At 34.9% G+C, this 13,293-nt stretch overlaps 1 protein-coding gene across 1 annotated transcript in view; it reads right to left on the reverse strand.

Moving 5' to 3' along the window:
* DSG1 (desmoglein 1) overlaps positions 1-13,293 on the reverse strand; it is a 62,518-nt gene that overhangs the window by 21,098 nt on the left and 28,127 nt on the right. The window contains exons 4-8 of the mRNA XM_012447302.2: positions 12,670-12,799; positions 3,663-3,698; positions 3,278-3,409; positions 1,948-2,103; positions 362-506 (exon numbers count right to left, since the gene is read on the reverse strand). Of these exons, the coding sequence (XP_012302725.2) occupies positions 362-506; positions 1,948-2,103; positions 3,278-3,409; positions 3,663-3,698; positions 12,670-12,717 (517 nt within the window). The 5' untranslated portion in view covers positions 12,718-12,799. The remainder of the gene's footprint in view (positions 1-361; positions 507-1,947; positions 2,104-3,277; positions 3,410-3,662; positions 3,699-12,669; positions 12,800-13,293) is intronic.

The following is a 13,293-nucleotide window of genomic DNA, read 5'->3' on the forward strand; positions in this document are numbered from 1 at the left end:
TAAAACAATGCAGTATGAGCAGAAAGGGTGGGATTGTCCTTCCACACAGTTAGATTGGGAGGCTAAATTCACATCCCAATGCCCCTGCCACCACTGTGCAAAATGCCTTTAAAATTTCTTGTTAGGACTCTCCTGCAGGACTGGTCTGAGAGTTACATGAGAAAATCCTCCTCATTGCTTTGGAATTGCTCCTTGTGTCCGTCAGATTGGAGCTGCTTCCATAGTTGAAGGGAAGGACTTTCTATTCTGCATCTTTTCTCTAGCTCATCTCTTACATTCATGATGTGTACTTTGACATAGTTTAGTCTCCGGTTAGGTGCCTGGCTGTTAGGAGTGATTTGAAAGCCACTACATTACTTACTTGCATTAGAATTTTCTTCTATTTGTCCTACAAATGTAGACATTGAAAATACTGGAGGGTTGTCATTTATATCCAAAACCCTGACTCTGAGCTCTAGAGGCCTCTCTAAATCTTGGCCCATTGAGTTCAGAGCTCGGCAGTAGATCTGGGAGAGAGAAAAGAAATAATTATGTGGTGAAACACTGATTTATTAAGTTCTTACTTTGAGCATTATGCTAGCACTGTGGGGAATTAAAAGAAAAAAGATTATTATTACTTCTAACTAGAACATAGGCACAAGCGCCACTTACAGTCACTAAGGGAAAGCAAATGTAGCATTCTTAAGGTAGACAGTAGCTACATGGAGGTTTGTATTATGATTATTTGTATTTGAAGTGCACCTAAGTGTAATGTGTACTATTTTACAAAATGACATATTTCATACAAAAGCACATTGTGAGACCAGCCTGGGAAATATAGTGAGACCCTTCTCTCTATTAAAAAAAATGATAAAAATTTAAAAAATGCATTGTGCCCCAAGAAAAGCTAACAGGGTAGCATGCCTTTTTAAAGTTTGTGGAGGATCATTATGGGACAGAGGGAAGAAATATAGATTTGGAATTGAAGGCTAACAAATTAAAGTCATGTGAGGAATATAGGCAGGCAGTGTGAGTGAACACTGCAAATATCGATTATTATTTGAAGGTGTTTTGAGATACGGATTGATGAGGTTTTAATAGAAGAGGTAACAGGAGCAAAGTAAGGTTTCTTTGTATCTATTTTTTATATTAAGAAGTGTGTTGGGCATGATCATAGAAGGAAATTGGAGTAGCCAAGGAGCCAGCAGAAGGGAGACAGAAAAGCAGAGGTGATGGAATAAGATTCCCCAAGAAACTGGTAATTATAGGAAGATGGTAATGTCTTGGAATATGCTTCAGGAAAAAGCAAACAGCTGATCCTGCTTTTGGATTTAATGAAGAACATTTCTGAGCTGGGAGAGAGAGAAATAATTGTGGGAGTTTGTGATGGATGGCTTCAGCCTTTTTGGTGAAGTTGGTCACCAGGTCAACCGCTTAAAGTGGAAATGAGGTTGAGAATTTGAAAAGATAGGATACTTAAGCTATGTGACAGCTCCTGTAAAGGATGGAGCGAGATTCACTTAAGAATCAATGAATTTTCAAGGCGCATTAGGAGCTCAGGTGAGCTTGAGGAACATGAATTTATAATAAAGTATCTTTGCTCAGAAAATAGTCCTGCAGGAGCTCCAGAATCATTACTTCACATTAGACTTAAAAGAAGCTAACATTCTCTACTAAATTAAAGGAAAAGGGAAAATTGAAAAGTTAGATATTTATCCTTCCAAACAAATACTCTAGTTTGCCAATGAGGACCGACCAAAGGTTAGCATTTTTGCTGACACTTAAGTAAAACATTCTCCTCTCTTAATCTTTGCATTTCTTTTTGGTTATGGGATGCTCATGAATTAAGAAACAACCAAAAATGCCAAATATTGAGACTCTTGAAATCAAATTAAATGTTATCTGAGATTAAGAGTTTCTGAGAAGAATTTAAGCCTGAACATACATATTCACATGAAGTCCACTTACAATGAAGAAAGGAGTGACCTCTCGATCAACTATGGATGTTATATTAATTTCACCAGTTTTTTGATTAATGACAAAGATTCCATATGGTGGTTGATCAATTCCTACTCCAGAGATGCGGTAGGTAACTTGCTGGTTTGCAGCACAATCTGAGTGAATCTGTGGAAGGAATACAAGTAAAAATTATACAAAGAGCAAATAGAGTTCTATGTCTGATACATGACAGCTTTCTTGAGAGTTGTTGCATGTGATGACCTTGTTATCATTTAGGAAATGTTGACAATGGAGAATTATTTTCCTAGATAAGAGTAACAATTACAGCTCTAATATTTTCAATGGTAACTGACACCGTAATTAAAGAAATTCAGTTTCTACTTAAACAAGAGAAAAGCAAAACACCACTCTACAATATCTAAGTCTACGCAATCATCATGCATATCTTCATTCATTCAAAAGTTTAAATTTGATCTTGCATTATTTGCATGGTCTGTGCTTGCATTGGAGCTCCAGTAGGAAACTCCTTGCCCTCTTAAGGAGTTTACCAATGTTGTCATTATGCAACTTTAATCTTCAATATTTTTAAATGTAAAGTTTTTGAAGAAAGTTTTGAGTAGATTTATGTAGGTGACTAGAGTTATCTGAGTTTGAGTGGAAGCTCTTAATTCTCAAAATGGGGAGGATGTATTAGTAGAAAAGGAAGGAGACCATGCAAATAAATGTTTATAGAAACCAGAATTATTTCTTTGAAATAAAATATTGTTTGGCTGTAAACAAATCTTGGGGAGTCTTTGTGAGTGTCTGTGTGAATGTATGTGTATATTTGTGTCTGTATCCGTGTACTGTATATCTATATGTTCATGAATCTGTAGGGGGGTGTTTCTAAGTGTGTGTGTATATAGAAAGAAAGTTACAGAAAAATGAACAGAAAAGGAGTATGAGAGAGGGCACTTTGTAAATGTTAATAAACAAAAAAGTAGGAATTCAATTCTAACACATCATGAGGGAAAAAGAGCATGCATTGAAGTAATTCCTTTGAATGCACTGAAAGCCAAATTCTTTATTTAAATAATGATCTTTTTATATCTAGAGTTTGGGATATCACATGATCACGTATATGCATTTCACAGTGAGGCGAGTCAGTGTTTTACTGTTTCTCTGAGTGCCTGCATTTCTTAATTTGTCCTTAGGAGTTTCAGTTTTCATCATCTAGATGACAATAGTTCTGTTCTGTATGGTAGCTGCTCAGTGAGACATGTTCATAAAATATTTAAAAGGCAGTTTGAAACTGTATCCATTCTGATTTTCACTGTTATGCTTTGGAGTTGATACTTACTTTGGCGATTGGGTTTCTCTTTGAGTTGTCTTCACCTTCACGACAGGCCGCCGCGAACTTGATCCATTCACGTTTCTGCCTTCGGATTGAATACCACTTGATGGTGCCATTTTTAGTGTTATAATCTCTTACCTTGAATGAGAGCAATAAAGAGATGGTATATATTAATTTAAATTCGTATTCCAAATTCCACTGAGATTTTTGGAAGAGGATATAATGTCTGAAATAGAGGATGTTTAATTGGGAAAAGTGGTAATTTTGGTCATCTATTAATTTTAGCATGATGTGAACCTTATAAGAATAAATTTTCTTCAGAAAATATATTGTTATTCTCAAGTTATATTCCTGTTTAAAAATTTGGAAAAAATGGATTTGTTATATTTACCTGGACTCGGAATTCACTGTTAACTTCTACCACCGCCTATAAGAAATAAGATAATCACACTAGTTATTTTTTAATTAAATGCTTTAAAATTCATATTATTCAGTTACTTCAATAAAGATATAAAACCATAGGCTTGTGAGTCATTATATTTTATCAGTCTGTATAGCAGGTAGATCTGGTTTATGTCTTGGGTCTGATGATGATGCTAAGAATTTTTGTTTTTACCATTCAATTTACTCTTCTTTTTATTATTTCTGTTTTTAATTTCTTTTTATTTTTAGCTATGCAGATACTTGTTATTACATGGGTAGAATATTTGAAGCTAGAACTCAGATAAAATGTGGTCAGAAACTCAGGCTGTCTTAGTAAATCTTGTGCCCAAAGAGCTGGAGATCTCTAAGGCTGTTCAGTAATATTACAAAATAAGTCAAAATCTGAAAACATTCGAGTATAGTTTCAGGATCTGACTAGCCACAGATGTAAACAGAAAAAAAAGTGTGTGTAGGGAAGAAAAGATATGAAGCAGAACAATATATAGAAGGCTTCAGAATATTTAATCCCTCACAGTCTAATTATAGATCAAAGATTTCCTCGTATACTTGCAGATTTTAAGATAAAGTTTTTCACCTGCTTTGAAATATGAAAATAAAAAGTTCTAAGAGAAAAACATTTTCCTTTATGTAAAAATGAACTAGCTGATGTTTTCTCTTTAGCTCTGAATGAAACAGATGTTATAAATGCATCCTTCGACAGCAAGGAGAGGCAAATGCAGGAGTATAGGGACAAGTTGCTGGGAATGTAACTTCCTTAGTCTCTTCTCTTGCAGTAAACAATTTCCCTAGATAAACAAGTATGTTAGTCAAGCTGCCTAGTTACAGTTCTCGCTGTAATCTTTATACATGATTTGCAGGAAAAAATTGGAATAATTTTAATTATTTTCCCTAAAAGCCATAGGCTTTTCTGAGACCACAGACATTTACATATGGAGTTTAATACATTCATATACTTGTTTAAGACATTGTAAAATATGCCTAAAAATTAAGTGTGGATTGGGGGCTAGTTTGTATTTATTAAGTTTTAAGTTGTATTTACAATTCATTAAAGATAGTATAAATCCTTAATTTGTATTTCTCCCTAAATAATAAATTTTCAACTTCTAATTGAATTTATTCAGAATTGCAAAGTATGAAAAACTTTATTTGTATCATTGATATAAAAAAATTATAGTTTTCATTTAAGAATACTAACAATAGTAATTTAAAAATACAAAAAAGGTTTTTTTATAGTTGATTTTAATTGTATCATGAAAGAAAATATAAAATTAATGTCTCTAAGTACCTACTTAAAAAAATTGCCACAATAGTTAATTCAGAAAATCAATACTTATGATCAATATGAGAAGTGTATAAAAGTAATGTTTTTATTATAGTAATTACATGTCCACTGTATATTTAATATTAATAATTATGATTGTTATTACTCTTTTAATTTATTGAGTAATAACTAAGTACTAGGTAATGTATAAATCTATGCATTTAATCTTCACAGCAAATACATATGGTCACCAGTAATACTATCACCATTTTTCAGATGAGGAAATTGAGTTTTGGATATTAAATCTATGGCTAAATGCAATTCAATACAATTCAGAATAATTTGCACTTGAGTTGTGAGTTTTACAATAAAATATGAGATAGCCTATTCCCTCAGGTAAATTACTACTAAGTAAAACATGCTACAAAGAGTTGATATTGCAACTTTAAGAACTCAAAAAATTCTGATTTTAATCTATTATCTTTGTGATTGGTAATATTTGTATACAACAATAGTAATATAGCACAAAGAAAAAAGAAAAGTACATGGCCCAAAGTTTAGGTCATGTTATCTGTAGAGTCCATCTTGGGTGCAGAACTGAAATGATGTTAATGTACATGCATACTCCTTGCTACCTGTGCATTTATGAACATTTTCCCTTCTCTCTTGCTTGTGAGTGTGGGATGAGAGATGGGCATACCTTACTTGCCTGTTCGGAAGCCATTTCTTCATAGCTACAGAATTGTGTGTGCATCTGCTATCTGTCGTTGCACTTCCCTGACTGCACTGGCGCATCAGTGTTTGCTGTTTGTTTTGGAAAACTATGCAGATGACTAAGAAATCTTTCCAGCTTTATGAAGCTGGGTGATTCTTTTTCCCGTGAGAGACAACCTTAGGCAGAAGACCAAGTAAGTTTCACCATAGTGTCAGACTCTCAATTGCATTTGTAATTTAAAAACTGCCAAGTCTGCTTAAAAATGTGGTGGGTTGGTGTAAGCTTATTTTCCATTGCTCAGAGTCCAGAATGAATTCTGATACAAAGTCACTCTTGAAGTTGCAAGGGCGAAATAGTGAAATCTGACTCTTGATAGAGTTGGAAAACCTTCAATGTATTTCCTCAATTCTCTGAACTTTCGTTTTCTCACTTGCAAAATGACAATAGTAGACTAAACTTTATACAGGTAACTTTCCAGCTCTAATATTAAATACCTGTGTGCAGTAGGAAAATATTGAAGTATTTAGATTGTGGGAAGGGCATGATATAACTGTGGTTTTAAAGCTTACTCTGACAACAGTTGGTAGGACTAGTAGGAAGAGGCAGTGATTACAGATGGTGAGCTGTTGAGGGTCTCTTTATCAAAGCAGACTAAAGTTGAGGAGGAGGTAAGCTGGAGCAGAGGCAGAGGGAATGAATGGGGAAAAATCAAAGAATACTGCAGGACAGCATTTAGCAGGGCTTGAGAACAAATGGGATGGGGTTGTTCAAGAAAGGGAGGAAGCTCAGGAGATGGCGTTTTAGACTGTGGGACTGGGAACAAGAGAGTAACAGAATTTAGCAGATTAGAACACATTGAGTTTGAGATGCCCAGGTGAAGATGATCAGCAACTGGAAACATGGATCAAAAGTTGAGCAAAAGTTCAAGCTGGATATGTAGATTTGAGGTATATCTTCTCAAGCAGGATAGTTGAAATCATGTGAGAACTTGAAATTCCTAAAGTAGAGGATACAGTCAAGAAACAGCCTGTAATCCCAGCACTTTGGGAGGCCGAGGCGGGTGGATCACGAGGTCAAGAGATCGAGACCATCCTGGTCAACATGGTGAAACCCCATCTCTACTATAAATACAAAAAATTAGCTGGGCACAGTGGCGCGTGCCTGTAATCCCAGCTACTCAGGAGGCTGAGGCAGGAGAATTGCCTGAACCCAGGAGGCGGAGGTTGCAGTGAGCCGAGATCGCGCCATTGAACTCCAGCCTGGGTAACAAGAGCGAAACTCCATCTCAAAAAAAACAAGAAACAGCCTGCAGCTGAGGATAAATCTAGAAGAATTCTTACATTTATAGAATGAGAAACAAGGACAACAAACAAACAAACAAACAAAAAGAAAGGAGAGAAGGAGTGTTGAAAGAAACAATAGGAAAATATAACGCGTTATAATTGAGGCCACAGGAAAGGAAAATAGAAAGACAGATGGGGTTGAAAGAGATGATATAGAAAAGTTAGGCAGAGTGAATTCTGATGAAATCCTGAGGTTCTGAGTGACCTTCAAGAGTATATTTTTAGCTGGATGGAACATGCAGCTGCTTGACAGCAAGGGATTAGGGAGTAAGAGGTAGAGAGGAGGACATAAAGATGGTCACTTTTTCAAGATACGGTGATAAAAGGGAACAGAGGGACGAGATGGTAGACTTAGATAAAGCATTCAAGGACATTTTTTGAGAAAGAGGAACCTAAAGATTTTTAGAGGCTAGGAGGAGATTTTGATTTAAGAGAAGAGATGTTCAGAAAGAAGATTCTTATATAGGTGTTGTGATGAAAAGAGAAGGAGAGAATGGGCAGAAAAAGAAAGGACTTCAAAGACAAAGGCAAGGAAGAGAGGAAAGATAGAGATTAAAATCAATCAAATAGGAAAGGGCAATTGGAGGACATTATTTAAAATGACCTAGACCTTCTCCCTGCAGTAAGGGTGAGGTGGATGGAGATTAAAATCAATCAATTAGGAAAGGGAAATTGGAGGACATTCTCCTAAATGACCTAGACCTTATCCCTGCAGTAAGGGTGAGGTTATTTTCTGGCAATTAGGGGAGAAGTTTGGATTCAGAAATGAGTTTGGAGTGTGTGCTATGGAGTCTGTGATGGAGATTTACCTAGAGATGCACACAGGGATTGTCAGTATATCTGACTGAGTATATCTCAGCTATCTTGCCCAGTGGGTATGGATGTTGAAGTAAGTCATTAAATCAATCTGTGCCTCAGTTTCCTCAGTTGTATATGAGACTAAAAGTCCCCTCTAGTCCTAAAATTCTATGAAAACAGTAAATAATTCACCTGAAATGCATCCTCAGTGGGTTTTCTCTTCATTTCTGTTTTAGGAACCAATCAATTTATGTACTTTTTAAAAGCTACAGGAGACAAAACTGCAGGCTAATTTTAATAAATCCCCAATTATAGTAATTTTTAATGTTTTTCTTTTTAATATTGAAGTTCATGCTTCTTTGCACATAATAAGAATGGGTTTGAGAGTAACAGGCCACTTTTATTCAAAAAAATCTCTTGCATTTAATAATTGTGAGATGGTCTTCCAAGTCACTTTTTGCTAAACATTCAATTCTAACGTAAGTGTTTACTTTTTGTTAAGCATTCAAGTCTAATGTAATTGTTAATTTTTATATACATCATAAAGATGCACTTGAAACAAAGCTAAAATATCACAATTTTCTTTATTTAAAAACCTCCTCTTATCTTTTCCTTTGTATTGCTCTGACAAAAGGTATCAGTCTGGGGTTGACAACACCTCAATGGGTTGATTTCTCTAATTTATTCTTTTCATTTGTTTATTTTACAAGTACACACTGAGTGTGTATTATGTGGATCCAATGCTAGATTAAGACTTTTAAAGGCCTAAAAATATTATAGCAAGCCTCAGACGAAATGCAAAGTGAATTTAATACTGTACCATTAAAATGTTGAAGAAATCTAGTATTGTGATTTCTGTGTTTAATAGTGTGATAATTTTTTGGAGTGCACGGAGGAAGAGTAGTATAAAATATCCAAGACTTCCTGTGGTACCTCTGCTGTGTGTGGTGAGACATCTACTGAGCAATCTTGCACTAGTGCAAGCACTATAAGGGATACAAAGGCAAATCAGACACAGGCTGCCTTCAAATAACGTACAGTCATGTAGTTTTATGAGCAACAGGCAACTATTAATTTGTAGAGATATGGTTTCTTATTAGACAAGTATGAAAAACTGTGCCCTGTTCTCATAGACCAATTAAGAGTATAGATCAGCAGCCAATGGCATTTAAAAAAATTTGACCTGCCTAAGTCTATTGAAGGAATTTGCATATCAAGCATAATCAGCAAGGGTGGCCTGACCCAGCACTGTGCAAGGGTGTTCCCTGAGTTAAGGGAGCATTATAAATCTAATTGCAATGCCTGGCAGAGCAGGCTTCCTGCTGATATATTAGGCAATGCCTATTAGGACACAGGGATACTCAGCAACCATGTCTTTGATGAATGTGTAGTGGAGAAAGAGTTATCAGAAATAAAGTGCTCTGAATATGGATGAGAGTGTCCTTTTTCTAGATTGTTAAGATTTGTTAAACAAGTGAATCTTACTCCTAGGGTCAGCTTTTCAGATTTAAGGCAGCATTCTTCAGTGTTTTAGGTTCTACTGTTTCCTAAAACAGGGATGACAAAATGTTTTTGCTCTGTGGCAACTCAAACCAATTGAGCGATGATAAATTTGTACTCCCTGTTTCTGTAAAGGTGATAGAAGATGCTAATCCTAAATCTGCAGCAGAATAATAAAGGTTTTATGAACACCATATGAATGTTAATGATAATACTTGAATGCAATTTGTAAGTTTCACTGAATACGTATGTGCACAAAAATATTCCCCTTCCATTTTCTGTAAAATATTTTACTGCAAAACTAATCTCTTTGATATGTATCACTATAATATATGCTCAAGAAAGCACAAAGAGCCCTCTCTTTTGCTTGTCTTCCGTTTGGTCTGTCCTAGTTTGGTAGTCTTTCTCTTGCTTTAAGCACCTGTGAACACAATTATGGGGACTTAAGATGTCTTCAATTAAGTTTAGGAACTATGTAATAAAATGTGTATTATTTTCTGCATATTTTAGCCTGAGTGCTGAAAGTACTCTTAAAAACTCCTGCTCATACTTTACAGAATTTCAGTTCAGTTCAAACTGTGGAGTTAGTTTATCAGGTGGTCAGAAGGTTGATGTTTTGTTTGTTTGCTCTGGAAATATTAACCCATAAAAAGAGAGGGAATAGGTTGATGAACTGAAGTAATCAGATCATTTATGGTCATAGAGAAAAGTCATTTTCTCTCTCCTTTGAGCTTGAGCTACAGAAATTTGCCTTTTTAGAATAACACATCTTCAGATTTGCGTTGACTTGAATGAACTAATTGGATCTGGCAAAGTTGCAAGTAATTTTCAGAAATCATTAAAACCATGGAAACCCTGCTGGCTCTATTTTGCTTTCTCACAGTGACCATGCTGTACTTTTTACCATTGTCACATGCATCCACACAGATTTCTTTTATTTGGTGCATAGGAAGAAGCATAATTCTCTGGCCTAGAGAAAATACATTCTAACTCCTTTCTCTACTCCATACACTGAATATGTGGAAACAAAAAGAAGAAAGCAAAATAGATGCAGAATTAACAAAATATGTTTGACTTGCAGTGTTATAGCAGGTGTAATCTCTTGTCTTTCCAGGAGACTTGTCAGAACAATAGAATAGCCATAGAGCGATCTTGGCTGTAAGAGCAGCTCCTCCAGTTCTTTCTGATTCAACTCACTCATTTGAACAAGGTTCACAACCTTCAGATGCATTGAGCTGAATACACAGTATGCTTGCAAACAGATATTCAGTTCTCTTTGCTTTAAAGATACTACCAATTTAAATGTCTTAAAGGCCTTAACAATTGTACAAATATGCGTCCTAATGCAGATTCTCACTTATTGACTTTGAGTAGAGATGAATATAAAGACTTTACATAGATTTTTTTCTTTTTTTTTTTTGGTATAAGCAAGCATTTATGAGACTAGAAGAAAGGTAATTAGAAGAATATGCTATAGTGGTGGTTGTTTTATAAAGAAAAAAGTATTTTAAAGAAAAATACAGATTAGGAAACTCCAAAGGACAATTATCAAAATTATTCTATGTGATAAAAACAGTAGTTAAAATAAATTTTGATCTTCCAAAACTTAAAAAGCGAAATGTTTCACAAAAAAGCTATGATATCAATGTAAAAATGAAACATTGTAATTCATTATAGTGTAAGTTCTTTGAGAAATAGTTTTCATAAGGCATGTGAGAGAGTTGTGATTGATTTCAATATAAAATATTGTAACCTCCTCTTCCCCTATTCCCGAAAACCTCCCGTAAACCAACAACAAAAAATCTAGGCACAGCCAGAGAAAGTTCAAAAAAGATAAATGATATTGATGATGACACATTTTATTGAAGAATGAGTAAGTAGAAAGTGACTGTTTAAGGAAATTTTATATGCTGTAATTAATTAAAAATAAGTAAATTAAGAATAAGGCACATCTTAGAGATTCTATGAAAGCTATTGTATTTCTATCTGAACAAGCTGATCAACTAAAACTATAATAGCTCTTAATGGATCAAATTTATCTGAAACTTTAAGTGAAAGTATTTGATTATTGACAATATGAAAGTCTTGTATTTCAAATGACTTACTGTATAATGCTCAGTGATCCCTAACAAATCCTAAGTAATGAAATCAACTGATCCTAAATATCAACTAAAAAGTCCATGGGATAGGACTAATGTTTGAAGGGAAGCTTGGAACTAAAGCCACCAACTTATTTATGGTTATTTATAACTAAATCCATGGATTATGTCCTGCCTTATTTAAAAAACCGAATTCAAACTAACCAGTATACTTTGAATCAAAGATCTAACTTATTATACCAACTCAACATTCCAGTTGAAAAATTAAGCAAGTAGAAACAAATGTGAACAACAACACTGTACATCCTGCCAAGCTGGAGGGCAATTTACTTGGCACCTGCCTTTTTGAATTACATTAACCTTACTGTGAGAGAGATTACAATTTTCAAATTTTCACTGAAGTGAAATTGACATAATACATTAGTGGTGCACTTAATATTATCTCTACAAAGAGAAAACTAATTACATGTAAGGGGGCAATGATAAAGTATTTCATTACATTCGTCTGACCATCAAGTACACAACTTTTGTATCACAGCTATCATCACTGACATTCCAGTGGTAAGATCGAATATAATAATAATCATACTTACTCTTTAATTATAGCCACTTCTTCACTTAATATGTCATTTATAAACCTCCTATACTGCCATTTTTTGAAATTTAAAATGTTTTAAATAAAATTGTAAACAGTGCAGGGCTTTTGATAATAGTGGTATAGATTCTAACCAAGTATGCAATTGACAAGATTATTTGGAAAGTGAAGCCAGCCATAAGCTGCTATGATTTTAAATTATGTGGATGCTATTTTATGTATTAAAAATTCCAGTAATTACAACACCAAAGATACTGAAACAATGAAAAAATATTTAGGTTAAAAATCCAGACACACTTGATTAGTTTAAAAACCCTCTTGCAAAAGAGATTTTGGACCACGAAGTGCTATTAACTAGTGATAGGAATTTCCTAAATTCAGTATTTTCCCAGCATGACTTAGCAACAACTTCAATGTCAGAGATGTAATATAATGAGTTGACACTGATGCATTAACGTGGTCTTGAATCTTCAAGTAAGGAGTGAAATGCTATAGAAAAATCTAGTTCATAAAATCACTTTGTTATTAACACACATTTTTAATGGGTTTAGGTTAGAAATAATGCCTACTAACATTTTCTAAAACATTTCCACTTGTTTACAATGAGCATGATTTTGAAGAATTTTTACCAGAATCCACTCACCAGAAAAATGAACAGCACTACAGCTATTCTGAAGAAACTCCAGTCCATCTCTGCTGGATTCTCTCACATCCAAGACCAAGGGAGTTTTGTTTGTTCTCTGTTCTTTTTCTTTCTCCCACTCAGCTGGTGTCTGATTAAAATAATTTCTCAGTAGATGTTCTTACATGCAGGCTTTCAGGTGTTTCTGCCTTCCTCTGGGAGAAGGACTGAAGGTACGTATAACCAGTCTGGATCCCCACCCTAAAAACTTGGGCTGGTCTCACTGAAATGCTTGACAAGATCATCATTGCTCCCAGGTAAAAACTTGGGGACACACCCTTCTTCCACCTGAGAAGCAACTCTCGATGGGGCAAGGAAGATTCACTCCTTCACTGAAGGTTTTCAGTGGCAGGCACTTACAGTGAACAGAAATATGGAGGATTATACAGGTGATAGGGGCTTCTCACCCCAGACTGTCTTTACAAGTGGTTTAATATCTCCCCATATTAAATAGGCAGGTATAACTTGAACCCTCATCTTATTCATTCGATTATCTGTTTGTAGCCAAACCCTCAGGTCATAGTAGAAAATTACAAACTTTCCATTTTAGTAGATGCTGGGAAAGTTTCAGTTATTTTCACTTGT

Source organism: Aotus nancymaae, unplaced genomic scaffold (genome assembly GCF_030222135.1).
Source record: "Aotus nancymaae isolate 86718 unplaced genomic scaffold, 86718_ANA_hifiasm-v0.15.2.pri h1tg000020l, whole genome shotgun sequence".
Lineage (NCBI taxonomy): Eukaryota > Metazoa > Chordata > Mammalia > Primates > Aotidae > Aotus > Aotus nancymaae.